The sequence below is a fragment of the Ranitomeya variabilis genome, chromosome 1, assembly GCF_051348905.1.
Source record: "Ranitomeya variabilis isolate aRanVar5 chromosome 1, aRanVar5.hap1, whole genome shotgun sequence".
Taxonomy (NCBI): Eukaryota; Metazoa; Chordata; class Amphibia; order Anura; family Dendrobatidae; genus Ranitomeya; species Ranitomeya variabilis.
The window spans coordinates 646,791,272-646,814,417 of NC_135232.1; the positions used below are offsets into that span (position 1 = coordinate 646,791,272).

Here is a 23,146-nt window from a genome sequence, read left to right on the forward strand (position 1 = left end):
CAGGCGTAGTAAATTACAGTGGGCTTAGAGGGGCAAGAAGAAGCCTGTCCTCTAGGGTTGGGCGTAAGTTAAGCCTTGGGGATACTGCTGTAGAGGAGCCAAAACAAAAAGAATAGAGCCTACCTGATGCCAGCGACAACCAGCAGGAAGAACTGTGGAAGCTGTATCCCCCTGTGTGCAGAGCATCTGCAGATCTGCAGAGAGCGCAGGATATAGCTGTCTTCTCCGTGTGCAGAGTGTCCACAGGTCTGCAAGCTCATGCAGTCTCGGCTAGGTCACCTCACCCTGAAGTCTGCCGGCCTGTGAGAGAGAAAGCTAGCATCCTATTGGCTGGCACGCCAGGGGTGTGAACAGCCAGGAAGATCTGACGGCCAGCGAAAACCGAAGTCCCCCTCAGATTGGCTGACACGCCGGGGACGTGAACAGCCAAGAAGGTGAAGCTCCATGATAGGAGCAGAAAAACTAGCTGAAAAGGTGCGCGCTGCGGGGGGCGAGGCCAGACAGAAGAGGAGGAAGAAGCCTCCTATTGGATAAAAAGAGCGCGCAATTTGGTGAGTGGCTAAAGAGTACTGGGTAAGGATGCGGCCAGCAAAGAGAGGGGGAGTGTTCGTAAGCACCGAGCCCAGCCATGGGACAAATGGCTGTGTCGACTGTTCCCTTCCACTAATGCCGTCCTGTCCAGTTGCGATGTAGGGACAGTGTTCCCAGGGATGACGCCTGCGGCTGTGGAGGGAAAGGAGGGAGATATACCTGCGGTGAGTCCTGTTCCCTCTTCAGCGATGAGGATAGCATCAGAAGCCCTCGGGTGGATGAGGGTCACTGGAATCCTCCTTCCCGAACAGTCTCCAGACGGTGCAGAAGCCGGCATCAACCCCTTACAAGAAAGGGAAAGGACACCGCTGGTGACCACTGTCTTCCTACCACACCTCTCAGAGGAGAGGGGTGGGGTGGGGAAAAGGCAAAGGACCTGTCACTGGGAAACACCAGTAAAGGTGACAGGGGATTAGGTCCTGCCTTGCGGGCCAGAGAGTGGGCGATGTGGGTGACACCACACTGCTCTCTCGGTCGCATAAGTATGGGAAAACAGGGTGATAAATTACACCCCGTTACCCTAAGAAAAAGGAACCTGAAAGACAAAGGGAAAAAAGTTAACACAAGAAGGGAACCGGTAAAGGAAAATGTGGATCTGATAGCAGATCCAGGTCCACCTCCTACAGACACTAAGCTTAAGCTGAGGTAGTTTGTGCCTGTAGGTGGGTGCATACTGCTGAGGAGGAGCTATTTTCCTTTTTTGCCTAGTGTCAGCCTTCTAGCGACAGCAGCATACACCCCTATGGTTACCTGTGTCCTCCAATGAAGCGATAAAGAAATGCAGTTGCTCATAATAGTGGATCAGAAATAGAAATACACAAGAGGATCATTCAGCATTAGAAATATAGGCTTGTGCTATCCCCCAAAGATTTGCAATTATGGTAAAAAGGCTTCAAAGGCAAAAAGAATATTAAAACAACAAGTGATATCCAAGCTGATCATAACAACACAGATAGAGATTTTTCCCCACATTCACCTTCTCTCTCCGAGAGGAACAGTACTTTATCCAGTTCAGATAGCTGGCACAGAAGCTCTCTCTTGAAATGCCGGCCAAGCGAAGGTCATAGTCTTCATCAATGTTTGGGTTAAATGTCGGGTCCACGTCCACGTAGCAGTGATCAGCACATGGTCGGAGTCCTTCCTGCATAGTTTCATTGGCCAACCACTCCTCCAGTTTTGCAGAAGCAGTCACATAGTAGATAATGCCCTTGAAGAATATACAGACAGCCGTTAGGGTGTCACTGTGGGCATTAGTAAAGCCAATATCCACTTTCGAGCAGTAAACCCATATATGTAATTTCTACTGTTCTCTTTTCGTACCTTAACATAGTAGGTAGTCAGAATCCGACGAAGGTCAAAAACCTGAAGCATGGAGGCCGCGCTGTTATCTGTAATGCTGTAACCCTCTAAAACATATTTTGTCACCAAGACTTCCCATGCAAGCCACCGCTGTCCAAAGGCCGCATTGAAAGAGAGCATGTGGGGAACATGTCCAGGCTCGCAACAGCAAAATCCCTCATCTTCTTCTACCCCTTCTGTGATGGCCTCCACCTCACGTTGCTGGCAATATGTCCCTAAAAATATTGTAAAGTAAGGAAAAAATGTAAATGTTTGCACAAGATGTAGAACAGCCCCACTGATCAATGTCAACCCTGATGTGCCACCATAATGCAAAGCTCAGAAAACATCAAAGACATTACAATGATGACTTGGTCTTCTGTTAAATGTGATGTCTATGGGTTCAATTCCAAGACATCCACCCATTACCAAAATGAAGAAGACAGTACTAGAGCTCTGAAATCTCTTCATCCCTTTAGACACAGCGCCGTCCAAATTTATTACTGGAACGGAAATCCATTCAAGTGAATTTGGTGTAAGTTGCAGTACCACAGTTAGCCACACTGATGAAAGAGGTGCTATATCAGGCACAGTCCCTTCTTTATGCTAAATAGTGGTAGTCCATTAATCCCCCCAATCACACATCTGTACACTTTTTAAAGGCTTATTTCACACATTTAACCCTCTTAAAAAGTCTTAAGAAAAAACCCTTTAAAAAGGGGCTGTCCAGTGAATATGGTCATCACCTAGGTGAATAAAATAAAGTGGTAAAGCGCAGGCCTGACCACAGCTCCATTCACTAGCTATGGGGCTGTCGATCCACTGCGTTTTCCAGAAGCCCCCCAGAGAATGAATGGAGGGAGGGGCATGCGCACATCCGCTCCAACCTAAATGGGGATTAAAAAGTCTGATCGCCACAGGTCCAAGCAATAGGACCCGCATATTTTTACAGCGCTCCAGCCGGGTGTTAGAATCCAAAATAAATCTTTATTTCAGCCATGTAACAGCAACGTTTCGACCGTATATCGGTCTTTTTCAAGCTGATGCTTGAAAAAGACCGATATAAGGTCGAAACGTTGCTGTTACATGGCTGAAATAAAGATTTATTTTGGATTCTAACACCCGGCTGGAGCGCTGTTCCTACTATTCTCTCACATGTACCACCCAGGAGGGTTCCCTGGACTTTGAACGAGCGCCCTTAACAGTGAGTGCTGCAGTCATTTCCTTTGATGTACACCCCATATTTTTACGTCATCTTAGGATAGGTGAGGAGATGGGATAACTTCTCTTCACTGGATAACCCCTTTAAGGCTATGCCAACAATGTTATATTAAAAAATACCCCTTTATCACAATTGATCTGTATAACAGAGTTCACAATAACTCATCTACTAGCTGTTTTGGAGGTTGCAATCAGCTAGTACAACTGGCGAAAAGTGTGTGCCATCGTAAGCAGGCAAGAATAAGTACTGACAATGGAGGAAAAGAATACTGCCCAGTTTTTATTATGGTATGATATGTGATCTAGTTGAAAAGAGGGTTAAAAAAATAAATCTACGCACCTCTGAACTCTAAACCTCGAAGCTGAAAGGTGACAAGTCCATTACCAATCTCTATGAGGTGAACAAGAGCATTGAGATAATCAGAGGCGAGGATGAAACAGTCTCCGGTGTTGTAATTGCCCCAGCGGCCGAGCAGAAGGTCCCCGCAGAGGCTGTGCTGCAAGGAGCGGGTCAGGTGCTCGTAAAATATGGAATTCAGATTGTTGTCATCTGACCCTATAAAAGGGCGAGAGAAAATGACATTTACATATACTTTCAACAGAAGATGTAGGGCGTTCCAAGTTATTTGATCAATCCCCCAAAAATTTCCTTTCAAGGCAGAAACAAAGGAAATCCGCGCTACATCTGCCACGTGGCATTACAGGACTTTATTCTGCCTCCTTCTAAACTTTTCTTTACAGATTGCATATTTTGTGTGGATATCTCCACACTGTATCTACAGCGAAAAAAGATATTTTCAGCATTTCTACTGCAAAAGAAGTGAAACCCGCACAAAGAACTGACGTACTACAGATGCAAACACTAGCAGAACAGCTTAATTTCCATACTGAAAACGCACACAATGAGTAGAGAAGACTTGCTGACATCTTATCTACTTAGCTGGTAACATTTTACACTGCACATTTTCTACATGAAAAATCCACACCAAATTATTGCACGGTGGGAACTTTGCTTTTCTGGATTATATTCGCTTGTTTGGTACACAGTCAAGAAGTCTCTGCTCACCTGGATTACGGTCGAGTTGTGAGGCCAGCCTTGTATTCGAGTGATCGACGCGTTTTGTGCTGCAAAACAATACACCATTTTCAAGCCATAAAACATTTAACAATCTCTGAAGAACAATGGATTATGGTTCTCTTAACCTTTTACCGACACGTGTTGTACTGATGCCCGCGGCGGTTATCCTATTAAATGCCGTTGTCTATCTGTTTGAATCAGCATTTACAGAGTGCGGCCCCGGGGTCAAAGCCCATCAATGGCCCAGCAACGCAATAGTTTTGCGCCGGTAAGTTGTCATCACAGTCGGAAATGTAACTAACACTGGACGGACATAAAGTGAAATAATGGCACAAATATGTAATGGAGCAAAATACGTTGTTTTCCACTCACTTGTAGTCTCTTTCCCAGAACTTTACGGGCCGCACATATGAAGTGATAAATATTGCACTCCCAAGGAAAGGGTTCAAAGGGGTAGAGAATAAAGCAGACACAAGTGCCTGGACAAAGAGCATGGCAGAATCTGAAAAAGTGAGCTAAGGAATCAACCTTAAATCGATATGGAGCCCCATAGAAGACACAGACGTGTGGAGGCGCCCACCGCCCGGGTAGAGTGAGCCCAGGAGGAGGCACTCTGTTCTTGACCCAGTAAGCCTCCAAGATTGCCGTTCTGCACACTGAGGAAGATATGGGTCTAGTGAAAGACCCGCGTCCACCTCCTACTGACACTAAGCTAAACTGATTAACCTAGTGCCAGTCGGTGGGGTGTACACTGCAGGGGAGGAGCTGCCTTTTTTTGTGCATAGTGTCAGCCTCCTAGTGGCAGTAGCATACACCCACGGTCTGTGTCCCCCAATGTGCCGATGGAGAAAAAGGAATGTTTTAAGAACTGTTAAATTCATAAAGGATACGAGGTACGGCAAACGGTTGGGCGAAGGCATGGAAAGCTGATCCCCACGTAATCTGCCACGGAGCGATGTATGTGTAGACAAAGCGCAACTTGTAAAACAGCTCCCAAAGCTGAAACACAAGGAAGAGCCATTATATTCCTTCATCATTACCATCTATGCTGCTTTTGTACCAAATTGTAAGCTACCCCTCCCTAACCATTGATAGCTTACTGATCATTTGGGGCCCCACCAAATAATCTCAAGAACGGGGAACTGCAAAGCACAGAGTGAACAAAGTAGATGTAGGGCATGTGCACCTCATCTCTGGTCATTCATTACATTACAGACCAGCATTTTGTTTGCCAGCATTAATGTGCAGCATGCAAAAATATAACGCTCTAAATTCATTAACCGGCACATGCCAGTTAATGAATTCGGTACAGGTCATCAGTGTTGTGCTCCCAAAAATATTACACCAATCAGGGACTAGAGTAACAATTATGGAGTAATGTATTCCACCCCTTTCCATGAATTTGACGGGCAAGTGAGGCTGCAACCTACACCCTTCCCCAGCCCTGCCCATTTAGCAGAGGCTGCTCGAAACCGGTGCAAAAATGCCAAGAGTCACAACATTTTGGTGCTACTCCCAATTGCGCACTTGACTTTGAAAGAGTTTAAGTTAGTTTTTGTCAAAAACACTTGAGGACTCGCTCCCATGAGACTGCTGGAAACGACCATGTGCTTTACTTGGGTATCTCAGTTACTTGTTCAATAAATGTAGCCGAGATGCACATCATCAGCACCATCAGGTAAGGTGGTAATTGTATTAATTAATAATGTGTAATTATATGGGGAGAATTTATAATTTGGTACAACATATTTTACAGAATAATCCAGTAAAATATTAAAGGGTTATTCTAATCTTAGCAAGTTGTCACTTGAAGGGGTCTTAGCATTGGGAATGTTAGGACCACCACCAATCCGAGAATAGGGATTGCCTACATTGCCTCTTTGGTATAAAGCACGAGCACCACCACTTTATTCATTGTCTATGAGGCAGCCATGAAGCAGAGGTTTGCACACACAAGTTCTCAAAATCTGGGTGGGTTCCAAAAGCTAGGACAAAAGTCAGCAAGTTATCACCTTCCCATAGTTATCAACTCCTAAGATGGGGATAGCTCTTAAAATGGTATGATCATCCTCCGCTAATGTAACTATGGCTTGGTGGAGTGACTAAGAGATCAGATATTGTAAAGGTGGCGTACGTACCTTGCTGAAGAGGATGGACATGAAGAACAAGTCTAGTAGGAGCTTCTCTGAGCAATCCTTATAATCGAATGTGAAGAAGAGTACAGTGAAGATGAATGTGGCGTACTGACAGGTAGGGCTACTGTAAGACGACCTTAGCAGCTTCATTCCAGCAATGGTGATCAACAATGCACCAACCCTGCGGGAAGAAACGCCGACATGACAAATGCTACAGAAAAGGAGATTTTTGTGTACTCACCGTAAAATCTTTTTCTCCGAGCCACTCATTGGGGGACACAGGACCATGGGTGTTATGCTGCTTCCACTAGGAGGACACTAAGCAAACAGAAAAATTAACTCCTCCTCTGCAGTATACACCCCTTCACTGGCTACAATTTCCCAGTTCGGTAGTAAAGCAGTAGGAGCATGAACAATGACAACCTATGTCAAAACCAAAGAAGTAACAACAAGCCAAACAGGCTAACAGGGTGGGTGCTGTGTCCCCCAATGAGTGGCTCGGAGAAAAAGATTTTACGGTGAGTACACAAAAATCTCCTTTTCTTCTACGCCTCATTGGGGGACACAGGACCATGGGATGTACCAAAGCAGTCCCTGGGTGGGGAGCAATATGCTAATACCCCATGTACCACTGACTTACGGCTACGGAACTGCCGCTTGCAGAATGCGCCTGCCAAGGGCGGCGTCTGCAGAAGAGAGAGAATGAATGTGGTAATGTTTGGTGAAAGTGTGCAAACTGGACCATGTCGCAGCCTTGCAGACCTGCTGTGCTGACGCCTGGTGCCGAATGGCCCACGAGGCGCCCACCGACCGAGTAGAATGGGCCTTGATCCCAGCCGGGATAGGCACACCCCGAACACGATAGGATTCTAGAATGGCTGATCGAATCCACTTAGCTAGCGTAGCTTTGGAAGCGGGAGAACCCTTCCTGGACCCTTCTGGAAGTACAAACAGGACATCCGACGTGCGGAAGGGAGCCGTCCTCGAGACGTACCGACGAAGAGCCCTCACCACATCAAGAGTGTGCAGAGCCTTTTCAATGCGATGGACTGGAGCCGGACAGAACGAAGGCAAAACAATCTCCTCATTGAGGTGGAAAGGAGAAACGACCTTGGGAAGAAAAGCGGGAGAGGTTCTCAATACTGCGTTGTCCGGCTGAAAAATTAGAAACGGAGGGCGGCAGGAAAGTGCCGCTAGCTCCGAGACCCGTCTGATGGACGTAATAGCCACTAGGAAAACTACCTTCCAAGAAAGAAAGGTCATGGAAACGTCAGATAGCGGTTCAAAGGGAGACTCTTGAAGAGCTCCGAGAACCAAATTAAGATCCCACGGATCCAAAGGCATTTTGTAGGGAGGCGCTACACGGGAAACTCCCTGGAAAAAAGTCCTGACCGGCAATCTATTGGCGATTTTTCGCTGGAAGAGCACTGACAATGCCGAAACCTGACCTTTGAGGGAACTGAGAGCAAGTCCCGAGTCCAGGCCAGATTGGAGAAACTCCAATATGGCAGGGACAGAAAATACAAGGGGAGATCGCCCCTGTGTGTCGCACCATGAGGAGAAAATTCGCCAGGTACGGTGATAACTGCGCATGGATACGGACTTCCGAGCCCTGATCATGGTGGAAGACACCTTGGGGGAGAAACCCGCTTGGCCTAGAATCCAGGATTCAACGGCCAGGCCGTCAAAGACAGGGCCCCTGAGTTCTGGTGGTAAATTGGGCCCTGTGAAAGGAGATCCACGCGATCTGGAAGACGCCAGGGGGCGTCGGCGACCAGCTGAACCAGTTCCGCATACCATGCCCGACGCGGCCAATCCGGCGCGACGAGGATCACTGGTACCCCCTCTGCTCTGATCTTCCTGATGACTCTCGGCAGCAGGGGAAGAGGGGGAAAAATGTACGGGAGGCGGAATTGGCGCCAAGGCAAGACCAGGGCGTCCACTCCGAGGGCCCGTGGGTCGAGGGACCGCGCAAAGAATTGTGGAACCTTGTTGTTCATTCTGGATGCCATGAGATCCACATCCGGGGTCCCCCAGCGATGACAAATCTGCTGGAAAACCTCCGGGTGAAGGGACCACTCGCCGGAAGCGAGACCCTGGCGGCTGAGGAAGTCCGCCGCCCAATTCTCCACACCTGGAATGTGGATCGCTGAGATGGGCGAATGGTTGGACTCGGCCCAACGAAGAATGTGGGACACCTCGAGCATAGCCGCCTTGCTGCGGGTTCCCCCTTGGCGGTTGATGTACGCCACGGCCGTGGCGTTGTCGGACTGGATTCTGACTGGGTGACCAGCCAGAAGGTGGTGAAACTGGAACAATGCTAGTCTGATAGCTCGTATTTCCAGGAGATTGATGGGAAGACGGGACTCTCGAGTGGACCACCGTCCCTGAGCTGTGTGATGGTTGAAAACCGCCCCCCAGCCTATGAGGCTGGCATCGGTGGTCACCACCAGCCACTGCACCGGGAGAAAAGACCTTCCTTGGGCTAGAGAGGACTTCAGCGTCCACCACCTGAAGGTCTTCCTGGCCCGTGGGGACAGGAGGAATCGGCGGTCGAGGGAGAACGGATTGCCGTCCCATGCCGAGAGCAGCGCATGTTGTAGGGGACGGAGATGAAATTGCGCGAATGGAACCGCTTCCATGGCAGCTACCATCTGCCCGAGAACGCGCATGCTGAATCGAATGGAGTGGGAGACTGGGCGGGAAAGGCCCTGAGCTCCCCGCTGCAAGGCCAAGACCTTGTCTAGAGGGAGGATGACCAGACCGCGAGAAGTGTCCAGTGTCATCCCAAGAAAAGAGATCCGTTGTGCCGGAACTAGAGAGGATTTTTGGAAGTTTATCTTCCAACCCAGGCGAGATAGAGTATCCACCGTGAGAACGACGGACTCCTCGCAGGCTAGGTAAGAAGAACCCTTTATCAGCAGGTCGTCCAGGTACGGCAGTACGACAACTCCCCTGGAATGAAGAATGGCCATGGCAGCCGCCATGACCTTTGTAAAGACTCTGGGCGCGGTGGCGAGACCGAAGGGCAAGGCCATGAATTGGAAATGTTCTTCGCGAAATGCGAAGCGGAGGAACTGTTGGTGCGGAGGAAAGATTGGTATGTGCAGGTAAGCATCCTTGATGTCTATGGATGCCAGGAATTCTCCTTTTTCCATAGACGCGACCACAGAACGGAGGGATTCCATTCTGAAGTGTCGGATTTTGACGAATTTGTTTAGGAGTTTGAGGTCTAGGATCGGGCGTAGCGATCCGTCCTTTTTAGGGACCACGAATAGATTCGAATAGAAACCCTTGAATCTTTGTTCTAGGGGGACCGGAATGATGACCCCGTCCTTTTGTAGAGCCCGTATTGCCTGGAGGAACGCTGTGGCCTTTGACCTTTGAGGGCAAGACTGGAAGAAACGCATGGGTGGAGGGGAGGAAAATTCTATTTTGTATCCGGTGGACACCAGTTCCCTGACCCATCCGTCGGAAACGACTGAGAGCCAGGCTTGACGGAACAAGAGCAGGCGTCCGCCTACTTTGTTGGTGCCCTCCGGATGATGCAAGGAGTCATTGAGAGGATCTATGGGATGTGGATCCCTTAGACCCGTGTGGTCTCGGTCTGGGTTTCCAGTTACGGTTTGGTCTGTAAGAGACCTGGGCGCCTCGGCCACCGCACGAACCGCGTCCTGATGCGGAGGCAGAGGATGTAGAAGACCAGTTGGCATTGTGACGAAAAGGCCGAAATGGAGGTTGCTGTTGGTACCGAAAAGGCCGGGTAGGCTTTTGCTGGGGGAGAAATTTACTTTTCCCTCCGGTGGCATCCGAGATCATCTGGTCTAGTTTTTCTCCAAATAACCGACCAGCCTGGTAAGGCAGGGCTGTCAAAGAACGCTTGGAAGCCGAATCTGCTCTCCAATCCCTGAGCCACAGGGCTCTCCTGATGGAGATTGCATTGGCGGCTGCCTGTGCGGCGCAATTAGCTGCGTCTATTGAGGCGCTGACCATGAAGTCCCCGGCCTGGGCTATCTGGTTAGCCAGATTGATGGCTTCTGGAGATAAGTCACTAACTTGGATGGTCGAGGAAAGTGTCTCGGTCCAAGAGACCATAGCCTTAGCCACCCAAGAGGCAGCGAAGGAAGGGAAGAGAGAGGCTCCTGTGGCCTCAAAGACGGAGCGAGCCAGATAGTCAATCTGGCGGTCAGAGGGGTTCTTAACGGAGGAACCGTCCGAGAGAGACAGGATGGTTTTTGACGCGAGATGTGACACAGCCGGGTCCACTGAAGGGGACTGCAGCCAGTCCTTGATCAGTTCCCGAGAAAAAGGATATTTGGCCTCGATGGACTTTTGCCCTATGAAGCGTTTATCTGGACGGTCTCTATGTTTTTGTACAATCTCCTTAAACTCAGGGTGAGTGACAAAAACCTTTTGAACACGTTTAGTCTTTTTGAATGACACCGCGTGTTCGGGTGCGGATACGGAGTCCTCAGTCACCTTCAAAGTCTGGTTGACTGCCTTGATGAGAGAGTCGAGAGACTCTTGGGAGGGAGAGGATTCCTGAAAGTAGGAATTGTCGGACTCATATTCAGAGTCGTTTGGGTTTGGGGAAGGGGACCGGGAAACAGAGCTTGCAGGCGCTGAAGGACCCGCTGGCCTATGGTCAGGGGACGAAGCGTGAACCCGTTTTCTAGAACCCCGGGTAGAAAGTGACAGGGTACGCCCCCTGCTGGAGGATGGATCCGTACCGTCGTCTGAATCTTCCGCGGTCTGACTTGGAGGGGGGCCCCGGAGGGAATCAATTGCCCTGACCAGGGAAGCCACGGACCGCGACAGAATAGCTGCCCACTCCGGGGGACTAGGCTCTACAGGATCGACGGCTGCGGCCTCGGCGGTGATATCGGCGGCGGCGGGAGGTGGCTGCACAGAGGCTGTGACACAATCCGCACACAGCGGGCTACTGTAAGCTCGGGGCAGCGCCGTATTGCAAGTGGCACAAACAGTGAAAAACACTGTGTGCTTCTTGTTACCCTTTTTGGTCTCCTTGGATTGAGACATAGTGTCTTTTTGAGACAGAGCGGGGTAGTGTGCAGGGAAAGGGTTAAGCTTTCTTGAAGCAGCTTACCCACGATCCTGTGTCTGTGTCCCCGGGAAGGAATGAGCCGTGGCGGTTCTTGGGCTGCAGGTGGAAGCGTGTGCCACCTTGCAGAGAGGAAGAAATATGGCCCCCGAGAACAGCAGGGCGCCTCTCGTCCCAGACGAGAAGCGCCGAAAAGGGGGGCGGGGTTTTGCGGCCGTGGGAGGTACCTGCCCACTGAGGCCTACTCGGGCCGAAAAGCCGGGGACTAAATTTTCGGCCTGCCCGGCGATGTGCGGCGGTGAGGCCGCAACGAGCGTCGCTGATAGCGCAGGTCCCCGACCGCCGGCGCCTCTCCCCAGGGACTCCCGCAGGTAACGCCGGCGCCCCCCTGAGCTTCGGGGGGCAGGAGGGATGTGTACTTACAGTGCCCTCCGGTAGCCGGTCCCCCTGTCAGCTGAGCGCTGCACTTCCTCACATTCAGATCCTCTTCAGCTCGCCTTCTGAAGATGTTGCAGGGCCTTGGAATATCCCTGTGCAACGCCATAGTGGGCCTTTTCTGTGGGGCCCCCGGAGAGGTACATCAGAGCGGACTCTGTGTGCTCGCCGCAGCAGGGGGGAAGGGAGATCGGGACCAAGTGGGAACCGTCGCCCCGTAAAATTGGTGTGCTCCAGCGTCGCAGGAGAGGGACGGGGAGGTATACTCGCCGTGCTCGCCTGTTGCTGGTTCGGGGGAGAGCGGGCCCTATAAAAAAGGGATCCGTCGCCCCCTTCACTCCGTTAAATAAAAAATAAAAATTTACAGAAAATTAAAATTAAAATAAAAATTAAAATAAAAATATTGGGGTCTAGAAATGGACCCAAGTGCCTCCTACAGACACTAAGCAAGAACTGGGAAATTGTAGCCAGTGAAGGGGTGTATACTGCAGAGGAGGAGTTAATTTTTCTGTTTGCTTAGTGTCCTCCTAGTGGCAGCAGCATAACACCCATGGTCCTGTGTCCCCCAATGAGGCGTAGGAGAAAATAATAATAAAGTACAGGAAGTAATAGAAGAGGTAAAATAATACAGATTCACTGCCAGTCAAATCTAGCCTAAAAGAAAGAGAAAATTTAGCAGGTAAAAGTGCGTGGCCCATGAGGGTTAGAGGCTTTATAGGGGCAGCTTAGTTAATACTTTGACCTTCTTGTTACGGTCTCATTTTTCAGGTTTATATGAAAACTTTTGATACTATGGTTGAAGCCATAAAACTTCCCATCTGCAAGACCCTATCCCAATATGTAGTAGGTGTAATAATATTAGTAGATACCTCCAATTAGAAATGTAGTATAGTTCCTCTGATTTGCTATGTTACTTACTTCATGTGCAAAGCATTGTAGCAGCTTCATGGTGATGACCACTAATAACGGTCACAAAATGACTGGTCATAACCATGGATACCTAAGCTACTGCAATGCCCTGCACATGGAGTAAGCGACATATCTAAACAGAAGAACTATACTACATAATTGGAAGTATTTGCTAATATTATTATTATTATTACACCTACTACACATTGGGATAGGATCTTGGAGATGGGAATACGCCTTAAATGATGAGAGATACTCACTCTGCACCGAGTTTCTTAGGGCTACCGATCTCCTTGGCACCATTGCTGAGTTCATTGAGAACTATAAGTGGGTAAATAACATTCTTTTCCACAAAGAGCAGCCAGACGTGAGCCTTTTCAAACCACATCATGTGAGCAGCATCTTGGGAAAAAAAAGGAAGATAAATGTCACAGAAACCTTCACGGCGACGGTAGGCTATGTTATAACCCCTGAATCACTTACTTCGAACTTCAAACTGATAATATTCCTTTGTTTTTAGCAGCGGGTGTGAGAAGCAGTGCCAGGGGAGCTGTTTGCGGACTTGTGGTAAAACGTAGTGAGTGAGGAAACCGACTGAACCGACTACTGCATAGAGAACGTAACTCAGAACGGGCTGCAAAACAGCGAGACAAAGGCGTCAGCAGAGACCCAAGCTATAGAGCTTATCACATTTACACAAAAAGCGGCAAAACACAAGTACCTGTAATGCTGTAAACACAGTGCTGACGTGAATGGCAAAATAGAGAACCGCGATGACCACACAGACGACCAAGTCAGACTGAAGACGTTCATTCTATGAAATATTAAGACAAAAGACAGTAGTATAAAAAAATGCAAACCTTTAGAATTAGCAAGCACATAAAAAAAGTAAAGGGGAGAGTATATGTCAATCATAGCCACAGGTGTGTGATTAAAGGGAATCCGTCAGCAGATTTTTGTTTTGTAATCAGACAGCAGCTTGACGTATGGATTGAAACTGATTTCAGTGATGTGTCACTTATTGGGCTGTTTGTTGTTATTTTGATACAATCACACAATTTTCTCTTCTGTAGATCTAGCAGAGCTCAGAATGCTAAGCTGTGTATAACTCCACCCAAAGCACTGATTGGTTACTTTCATTGTACACTGTGCTACCAATCAGTGGTGGGCAGGGTTACATAGAGCAGAAGGCATGAGACGCCTAGTCCTGTAGTGATAATCTTCTGCTCATAAGACACTGATTTTATTGAAACAGCAATACACAGCCCAACCTGGAATCAGGCTCTCTGAGCCTACATAATGCTGCTCTCAGATTACATAGCAAAATCTGCTGACATCGCGTGCAGGATTGCTTTAAAATATAATGACAGCCCAGTGCAGACGCAATTACAGCTGTCAGATTACCACACATCACAGAACTGCGTGGAGGACGATGGAGCCAAAAAGGTCCATCCGAGTTGATTCCCTTTTCGATAAGCAGTTACTAGTTCCCTTTTTATTTATACCATGAAGTGCAAAACTTTGTCAAACATAAAATCTACTTACAACAGAATTTCTAAGCTTCTCGGGAAGAGGGTCTTTCACCTCAGACAGAGGGTCCTCTGGATTTTTATCCTCATTGTTTGGAAAGAGTTTTGATTGCACCAAAGAGCTAAAAAGCAAAAACAAGAGGAATACAACATTGAAATAAGAAAGAATGCTAAGTAGAAACTAACAAACGTAGCAAATAATCATGTAGACGATTTTATTATTTATTTTTATTTTTTTAAAGATTACTCAATGAACTTGGGGTGCTTTAAAAAAACAAACAAAAAAAAAAAGAATATATAAAAAAAAAATTATATAGCATATATTAAACACAACTGCTACTTGACTGGTGGCGCAACTCTGTTCCATTGCTGGCATTGCCTGCAGGGAGTCGTCATGCGACAACTGCATATGATCAGCAGCTGCCACTGGTAGAAGAATAATTAGCTACTCGTTTACCTGTGAGCACTATATCTATACATCATTCCCCCCACATAAGTCATCTTTGGGTTTACTTTGCTTTCCATATAGCTTTTTATCATTTTCAACACTACCCCAGATACTTGTTCTCTTGCATTTCATATTAATAGTATGGTATAGTTTTCTGAGTACACGCATAGAGTGGGAAAGATCACGTAACCTTTGCAAATGTCATGTTAATTAACTTACATGAGGACAGAAGGATCGCTGCTCTGTCTGCTGAGATGGTAGGAAACTGCCACTAGCACTCCACAGAAGATGGAGAACAACACAGGAACATGCGGGGCGTCCCAGGGATCCTGAAGAGGAAGAAAACAGTAGTCACAGTCCTCTCTGTGCTAGTGATGTCACAGCCTAAATATGTGTAATGTGGCTGCCTGTACTAGACACTTAAGACCCACACAGGTAACCAGAAAAATATGTGCAAGTACCAGCATGTTTTAGAGGCAGAGTAAAAAGATACCCAATATGAAGTGATAAATTAAGGCAAAAAAGCAAAAGTTACCATAAGTAAAATGTTACAATAACAGGCAAGGCACAGAAATCTGAAGCACGACAGCTGCATTATATTTAATAAAGGGGTAGTCCACCGCTACAACAAACCAATCCGAATCCCTGTCTTACCCCCAGTAAAGTGACAGAAGTGAAAGCCGCGGCTGCTCTCTCACCATCTCCGGATGTTTTGATGGGGAGAAGGGCACAGGGGAGAATTTATAGAATTAAGCCAGCGCTGATAGGCTGCAGTAATCGCATGACAGCCAGTGCTGGAACGGTACTGTGGACGAGTATAGGTATTTTAACCCCTTCACCCCCAAGGGTGGTTTGCACGTTATGGACCGGACCAATTTTTACAATTCTGACCACTGTCCCTTTGAGGTTATAACTCTGGAACGCTTCAACGGATCCTGGTGATTCTGACACTGTTTTCTCGTGACATATTGTACTTCATGATAGTGGTAAAATTTCTTTGATATTACATGCGTTTATTTGTGAAAAAAATGGAAATTTGGCGAAAATTTTAAAAATTTTGCAATTTTCCAACTTTGAATTTTTATGCAATTAAATCACAGTGATATGTCACACAAAATACATAATAAGTAACATTTCCCACATGTCTACTTTACATCAGCACAATTTTGGAACCAAAATTTTTTTTTGTTAGGGAGTTATAAGGGTTAAAAGTTGACCAGAAATTTCTCATTTTCACAACACCATTTTTTTTTAGGGACCACATCTCATTTGAAGTCATTTTGAGGGGTCTATATGATAGAAAATACCCAAGTGTGACACCATTCTAAAAACTGCACCCCTCAAGGTGCTCAAAACCACATTCAAGAAGTTTATTAACCCTTAAGGTGTTTCACAGGAATTTTTGGAATGTTTAAATAAAAATGAGCATTTAACTTTTTTTTCACACAAAATTTACTTCAGCTCCAATTTGTTTTATTTTACCAAGGGTAACAGGAGAAAATGGACCCCAAAAGATGTTGTACAATTTGTCCTGAGTACGCCGATACCCCATATGTGGGGGTAAACCACTGTTTGGGCGCATGGCAGAGCTCGAAAGCGAAGGAGCGCCATTTGACTTTTCAATGCAAAATTGACTGGAATTGAGATGGGACGCCATGTTGCGTTTGGAGAGCCCCTGATATGCCTAAACATTGAAACCCCCAACAAGTGACACCATTTTGGAAAGTAGACCCCCTAAGGAACTTATCTAGAGGTGTAGTGAGCACTTTGACCCACCAAGTGCTTCACAGAAGTTTATAATGCAGAACCGTAAAAATAAAAAATCATATTTCACAAAAATGAGCTTTTCGCCCCCAATTTTTTATTTTCCCAAGGGTAAGAGAAGAAATTGGACCCCAAAAGTTGTTGTACAATTTGTCCTGAGTACGCTGATACCCCATATGTGGGGGTAAACCACTGTTTGGGCGCATGGGAGAGCTCGGAAGGGAAGGAGCGCCGTTTGACTTTTCAATGCAAAATTGACAGGAATTGAGGTGGGACGCCATGTTGCGTTTGGAGAGCCACTAATGTGCCTAAACATTGAAACCCCCCCACAAGTGACACCATTTTGGAAAGTAGACCCCCTAAGGAACTTATCTAGAGGTGTAGTGAGCACTTTGACCCACCAACTGCTTCACAGAAGTTTATAATGCAGAGCCGTAAAAATAAAACAAACTTTTTTCTCACAAAAATTATTTTTTAGCCCCCAGTTTTGTATTTTCCCAAGGGTAACAGGAGAAATTGGACCGCAAAAATTGTTGTCCAATTTGTCTTGAGTACGCTGATACCCCACATGTGGAGGGGAACCACCGTTTGGGCGCATGGGAGGGCTCGGAAGGGAAGGAGCGCCATTTTGAATGCAGACTTAGATTTAATGGTCTGCAGGCGTCACATTGCGTTTGCAGAGCCCTAATGTACCTAAACAGTAAAAAAAAAAAACACAAGTGACACCATTTTGGAAAGTAGACCCCCTAAGCAACTCATCTAGATGTGTTGTGAGAGTTTTGAACCCTCAAGTGTTTCACTACAGTTTATAACGCAGAGCCATGCAAATAAAAAAAAAAATTATTTTTTAGCCCCCAGTTTTGTATTTTCCCAAGGGTAACAGGAGAAATTGGACCCCAAAAGTTGTTCTCCAATGTGTTCCGAGTAAGCTGATACCCCATATGTTGGGGTAAACCCCTGTTTGGGTGCACGGGAGAGCTCGGAAGGGAAGGAGCACTGTTTTACTTTTTCAACGCAGAATTGGCTGAAATTGAGATCGGACGCCATGTCGCGTTTGGAGAGCCCCTGATGTGCCTAAACAGTGGAAACCCCCCAATTATAACTGAAACCCTAATCCAAACACACCCCTAACCCTAATCCCAACGGTAACCCTAACCACACCTCTAACCCAGACACACCCCTAACCCTAATCCCAACCCTATTCCCAACCGTAGATGTAATCCAAACCCTAACCCTAACTTTAGCCCCAACCCTAACTTTAGCCCCAACCCTAACTGTAGCCTTAACCCTAACCCTAGCCCTAACCCTAGCCCCAACCCTAACCCTAGCCCCAACCTAACCCTAGCCCCAACCCTAGCCCCAACCCTAAGCCTAACCCTAGCCCTAGCCCCAACCCTAACCCTAACGGTAAAATGGAAATAAATACATTTTTTAAATTTTTTTATTTTTCCCCAACTAAGGGGGTGATGAAGGGGGTTTGATTTACTTTTATAGCGGGTTTTTTAGCGGATTTTTATGATTGGCAGCTGTCACACACTGAAAGAAGCTTTTTATTGCAAAAAATATTTTTTGCGTTACCACATTTTGAGAGCTATAATTTTTCCATATTTGAGTCCACAGAGTCATGTGAGGTCTTGTTTTTTGCGGAACGAGTTGACATTTTTATTGGTGACATGCTAGGGCACGGGAGATTTTTTGATCGCTTTTTATTCCGATTTTTGTGAGGCAGAATTACCAAAAACCAGCTATTCATGAATTTCTTTTGGGGGAGGCGTTTATACCGTTCCGCGTTTGGTAAAATTGATAAAGCAGTTTTATTCTTCGGGTCAGTACGATTACAGCGATACCTCATTTCTATCATTTTTTTTATGTTTTGGCGCTTTTATACGATAAAAACTATTTTATAGAAAAAATAATTGTTTTGGCATCGCTTTATTCTGAGGACTATAACTTTTTTATTTTTTCGCTGATGATGCTGTATGGCGGCTCGTTTTTTGCGGGACAAGATGACGTTTGCAGCGGTACCATGGTTATTTATATCTGTCTTTTTGATCGCGTGTTATTCTACTTTTTGTTTGGCGATATGAGAATAAAGCGTTGTTTTTAGCCTCTTTTTTTTTTTTTAACGTGTTCACAGAAGGGGTTAACTAGTGATATAGTTTTATAGGTGGGGTCGTTACGGATGCGGCGATACTAAATATGTGTACTTTTATTGTTTGATTTTTTTTATTTAGATAAAGGAATGTATTTATGGGAATAATATATATATTTTTTTTCTTTATTTAGGTTTTTTTTTTTTTTTTTTTTTTTTTACACATGTGGGAATTTTTTTTTTTTTTACTTTTTTACTTTGTCCCAGGGGGGGACATTACAGATCGGTGATCTGACAGTGTGCACAGCACTCTGTCAGATCACCGATCTCACTTACAGCCGTGCAGGCTGCAGCTTTCATCTGCAGCCTGCACGGCACCCTGAAGTAATCCCTGCAGGACCCGGATGCAGCCCCGCGGCCATTTTGGATCCGGGGCCTGCAGGGATAGGAGGTAGGAGACCCTCGCAGCAACGCGATCACATCGCGTTGCTCCGGGGGTCTCAGGGAAGCCTGATGCTTCCCTGTACCGCCGGCACACCGCGATCATGTTTGATCGCGGTGTGCCGGGGGTTAATGTGCCGGGGGCGGTCCGTGACCGCTCCTGGCACATAGTGCCAGATGTCAGCTGCGATAGGCAGCTGACACCCGGCCGCGCTCCCCCCGTGAGCGCGGCCGATCGTGCTGGACGTACTATTCCGTCCTTGGGAATTAGGGCCCACCCCACATGGACGGAATAGTACGTCCAATGGCAGAAAGGGGTTAATTGGAGAAAACACGGGGATTCAGAAGTTGTTGTCTGAGTAGTGTAAAACCCCATTAAGGATCACATAAAAATGGAGGCCAACAGAAGGGTTAAAAGAAGGCAGACAATCACTTCTAACACTATACCAGAAGCAAAGTGGACTCCATATCTAGATTAATTCATTAACTGATATTTCTTGCCCAACAGTGTAATCCTTCTTGGATTTTTTCTTCGCACTGGCTTTATTTCTTGAAATTATCAATATGTGAACTGATGGCAAATCTGTGACTATCATTAATCCAGAAACCATTTTGCACTGATACACTAAAAGGCAGCATGGGTTAAACCTGATTTAATTTTAAGTGTGTGCCTCCCACAGAATATAACATCTATAAATCTAAATATATAAGCAATTTTCACCAATCCGCAGTGTGTATATTACTACATACTTCAGCAGGTGCTGAACTTCCTCTGTCACTCACTGAATACCATCTTCATCATAACGGTGGCCTTCACCAGCTGGATGCACTACAGCCTGTAAGCGTGGCACTGATAACACCTCCTACAGTCAGCTACAGTGCCTCTCCTAGTTATATACAGGCCATGCGCATGTAAGTTTCTATTCTTTTGCTGACTCCCCTCTGGTAGGAGAATGAGAATGGGCCATTATACACAGGCACACTCATGTCCAAGGAAGTTTGCCCTTTATGTGTATTAGGGCTCATGCACAAGTCATTCATTTTCTCGTACAAGGAAATCGTTCTGAGTTTCGTCACTTATTTTGATCACAGCGTCACCAGAGAATGGTTTGGGTCTCAGCAGATTTTTCTCTGATAAAAAAAAAGAAAAACACAAATATTTCTTCACTTTCTTTTATCAGATGTGTGTGATCACAGGAGCCCCATATCCCACTGCATGTGAGAAGACAATATGAGCACTCTGTCTGGGAGATGCATCAATATAAATCCGCTTTATATTGACTTACCTTAAGAGCACCATAACACAGTCCATAAAGTAAAGCTACTGCCACAATGCTACGAATAAAGCTGTAAAGTGCTGCAAGCAGGCTGGTGGTAGCTGAGGAATACAAAGCAAAAAAACTAATGAGAAAAACAAAAACAAAAAATTGTCTGTATATGGAAAGTAATAAACCTTTTCTGCATTATTTTATCATAGCGTTCAAGATCTCTGCAGTTATTCAGTAGGAACTATTAAGATTCAGGTCCAGTGGATATAAACCTGTCCTTTGGCTTATGATGACCTGTGTACATGTGTCCTAGACAGGACAGATTTTCATTGCCAGATTCTCAATGAGATTTAGGTCTGGACTGTGACTGGGCCAGTCAAACACATGAACATGTTTTGATCTAAACCATTACATTGCAGCTATGGCAGGATGTTTAGGGCCGTTGTCCTGCTGGAAGATGAATTTGCGCCCCAGTCTCAAGTCTTGTCCTGTATTTAGCTCCATCTACCCATCAACTCTGACCAGCGTCCCTGTCCCTGCTCAAGAAAAGCCTCCCCACAGCATGAAGCTTCCACCACCAGGTGTGACAGTGGGGATGGTTTTTCAGGGTGAGGACTCATACTTGTCCTAATGACTGATTCTCCCAACTGAGCTGTGGATCTCTGCAGCTCCTTAAGAGCGACCATAGATTGGGCTATTTTTTTTAAATTAATTTATTTTTTTTATAATCTAACCCCACTTTACTCTTCTCCACAACTTTATCCCTGACCTGTCTGGTGTGTTCCTTGGTTTTCCTGATGCCGTTTGATCCCTAATGTTCTCAAACAAACCTCCAAGGCCTTCACAGAACAGCTGTAGTTATACTGAGAATAAATTACTCATAGGTGGACTCAATTTACTAATCTTACTTGTGGAGGTAATTTGTGACTCTGGACTTTATTTAAAGATGGCAGAATACAAATGCAAGTCACAATTTTCTGATACTTTACAAATACTTGCTACTTTGTGTTAGTATATCACATTCAGACACAATTAAGTACATAAACCATGTTTATGATGAAGTATAATTTAATACTAACCTTGACATACCCACACATGCATACACTTAGGTGACTTCAAAACTCGCATCCCAATTTAAAAGGCGGGTTACAGGAATTACTAACATACATCGCACCGCTGTCTGTGTAGTTTTCAATACTATAAAGAACACAGGATGGTAATTTTCACAAGAAGAAATACTTACCATTTCCACCAAATACATGTATATCCACTTGTTCACATAGGTACATAACGAATGTGTTCACCTGAGGCAGAAGACCAATAAAAAACACAACTGGGAAACAGAGAGTGAACACTGGAGATAGGGAAAAAAAAAAAAAAAAAAAAACATAAGTAAAATCAAATATGTATGCTTGTAATGAGGGAGAGAATATAATATGAAAGGAAACCTATATTGGGAGGCTGCACGTGGGTGATAAATAATGCATGCAAAACCGGAACCATACCCGCAATATGTGAACAGTGTTAAAGCTCTGATCATCCGCTGACCGGAGTAGAGCAGAAGACACACTTACCAATGACTAAGTCCCTTGCTGAGATGAGGAGCACAGGATTGGTGAAGGCCATTCCATACAATTTGTATTTGGTGGTAGACAGGTTTTTGCTTCCATAATCCAGTAACCAAATAAGGCCACAACAGGCACAGAAGTAAACAGGCCTACTATAGGCTATGATACGGTTATGGCCCTGGAATGAAAGATTAGACACTGAGTGAGCACAAAATGCTTTTATTTCCATTATTCTATGAGAATTAGATCCATATTGGCCTGAAACAGTGATGTGTAGGTTTACAATTAGGTTTGGAAGATGGATTGAACAGTGCTCTGTGAGATGTTCAGAGAGCTTGGGCTATTCTTTATAATCTAACCCGGCTTTACTCTTCTCCAAAACTTTATCTCTGACCTGTCTGGTGTGTTCCTTGGTTTTCCTGATGCTGTTTGATCCCTACTGTTCTCAAACAAACCTCTGAGGCCTTCACAGAACAGTTGTAGTGATAGAGACTAAATTACACATAGGTGGACTCAATTTACTAATATGACTTGTGGAGGTTATTGGTCACTCTGGATTTTACTTAGGGTTATGAGACTACAGGGGGCTGAATAGAAATGCACGTGTCAATTTTCAGATTTAGATTTTTATATTTTTTATTTTTATGATGTTTTGACAACTGAACACTTACATGTCTAGGGGAAGAAGAATCAGGTTGAACACTCTGAAATAGAAAAAAAAAATCAAGATTTTTACCAAACAGAGTAATAACTATTGCCCGATACAGATTTCACGGTTTTGTGTACTAATTGTAGACCAGAAGACAAAGTATCACTTCCGGCTCCAAGGTCGTAGCATAATATTTGCAGACTATACTGTAGTAAGAGCAATCACTAAATCATATCTTAAAGGATTTTTTTATTTAAATATTCAGTGTAGCTCAATATAGCTGGCAAAGTTGGAAAGTGGCTGGCATCCTACAAAAGGATTGTGTGTCCTTTGATTAGAATGAGCACTTTGGGGGAAAGTACGTTATGTCTGGAGCAAAGCCTGAAAGGCAATAAATCGACAGTTTGTGTTTTTTTGGAGGTTTAAAATGCGTCAAGATCCTCTCAATCCAAGAGGGAGGCATACCACTGTGCAAACGAAGTGGTCCTTAAAGGGCTTATATGGGACTAGAGATATATATATATATATATTTTTTTTTAATACAGGCCTAAGAACAGTTAGGTAGTTGATACCTACTTGCCTGTTGTTCCCGGCACCAATTTTTGCTGGCAGAGAGCG

General features: G+C 45.6%; 1 protein-coding gene across 8 annotated transcripts in view; it reads right to left on the bottom strand.

Moving 5' to 3' along the window:
• Positions 1-23,146, bottom strand: part of PCNX1 (pecanex 1) — a 118,443-nt gene that overhangs the window by 28,203 nt on the left and 67,094 nt on the right. For all 8 annotated transcript variants that reach the window (XM_077262177.1, XM_077262195.1, XM_077262186.1 and 5 more), the window contains 16 exons: positions 22,551-22,583; positions 21,886-22,057; positions 21,555-21,665; positions 20,330-20,421; positions 14,966-15,075; positions 14,315-14,420; positions 13,491-13,583; positions 13,253-13,403; positions 13,030-13,171; positions 6,367-6,544; positions 5,119-5,227; positions 4,601-4,730; positions 4,217-4,275; positions 3,491-3,706; positions 1,912-2,165; positions 1,568-1,798 (listed from right to left, as the gene is read on the bottom strand). In XM_077262177.1, coding sequence (XP_077118292.1) covers positions 1,568-1,798; positions 1,912-2,165; positions 3,491-3,706; positions 4,217-4,275; positions 4,601-4,730; positions 5,119-5,227; positions 6,367-6,544; positions 13,030-13,171; positions 13,253-13,403; positions 13,491-13,583; positions 14,315-14,420; positions 14,966-15,075; positions 20,330-20,421; positions 21,555-21,665; positions 21,886-22,057; positions 22,551-22,583 — 2,187 coding nt within the window. The remainder of the gene's footprint in view (positions 1-1,567; positions 1,799-1,911; positions 2,166-3,490; positions 3,707-4,216; positions 4,276-4,600; positions 4,731-5,118; positions 5,228-6,366; positions 6,545-13,029; positions 13,172-13,252; positions 13,404-13,490; positions 13,584-14,314; positions 14,421-14,965; positions 15,076-20,329; positions 20,422-21,554; positions 21,666-21,885; positions 22,058-22,550; positions 22,584-23,146) is intronic.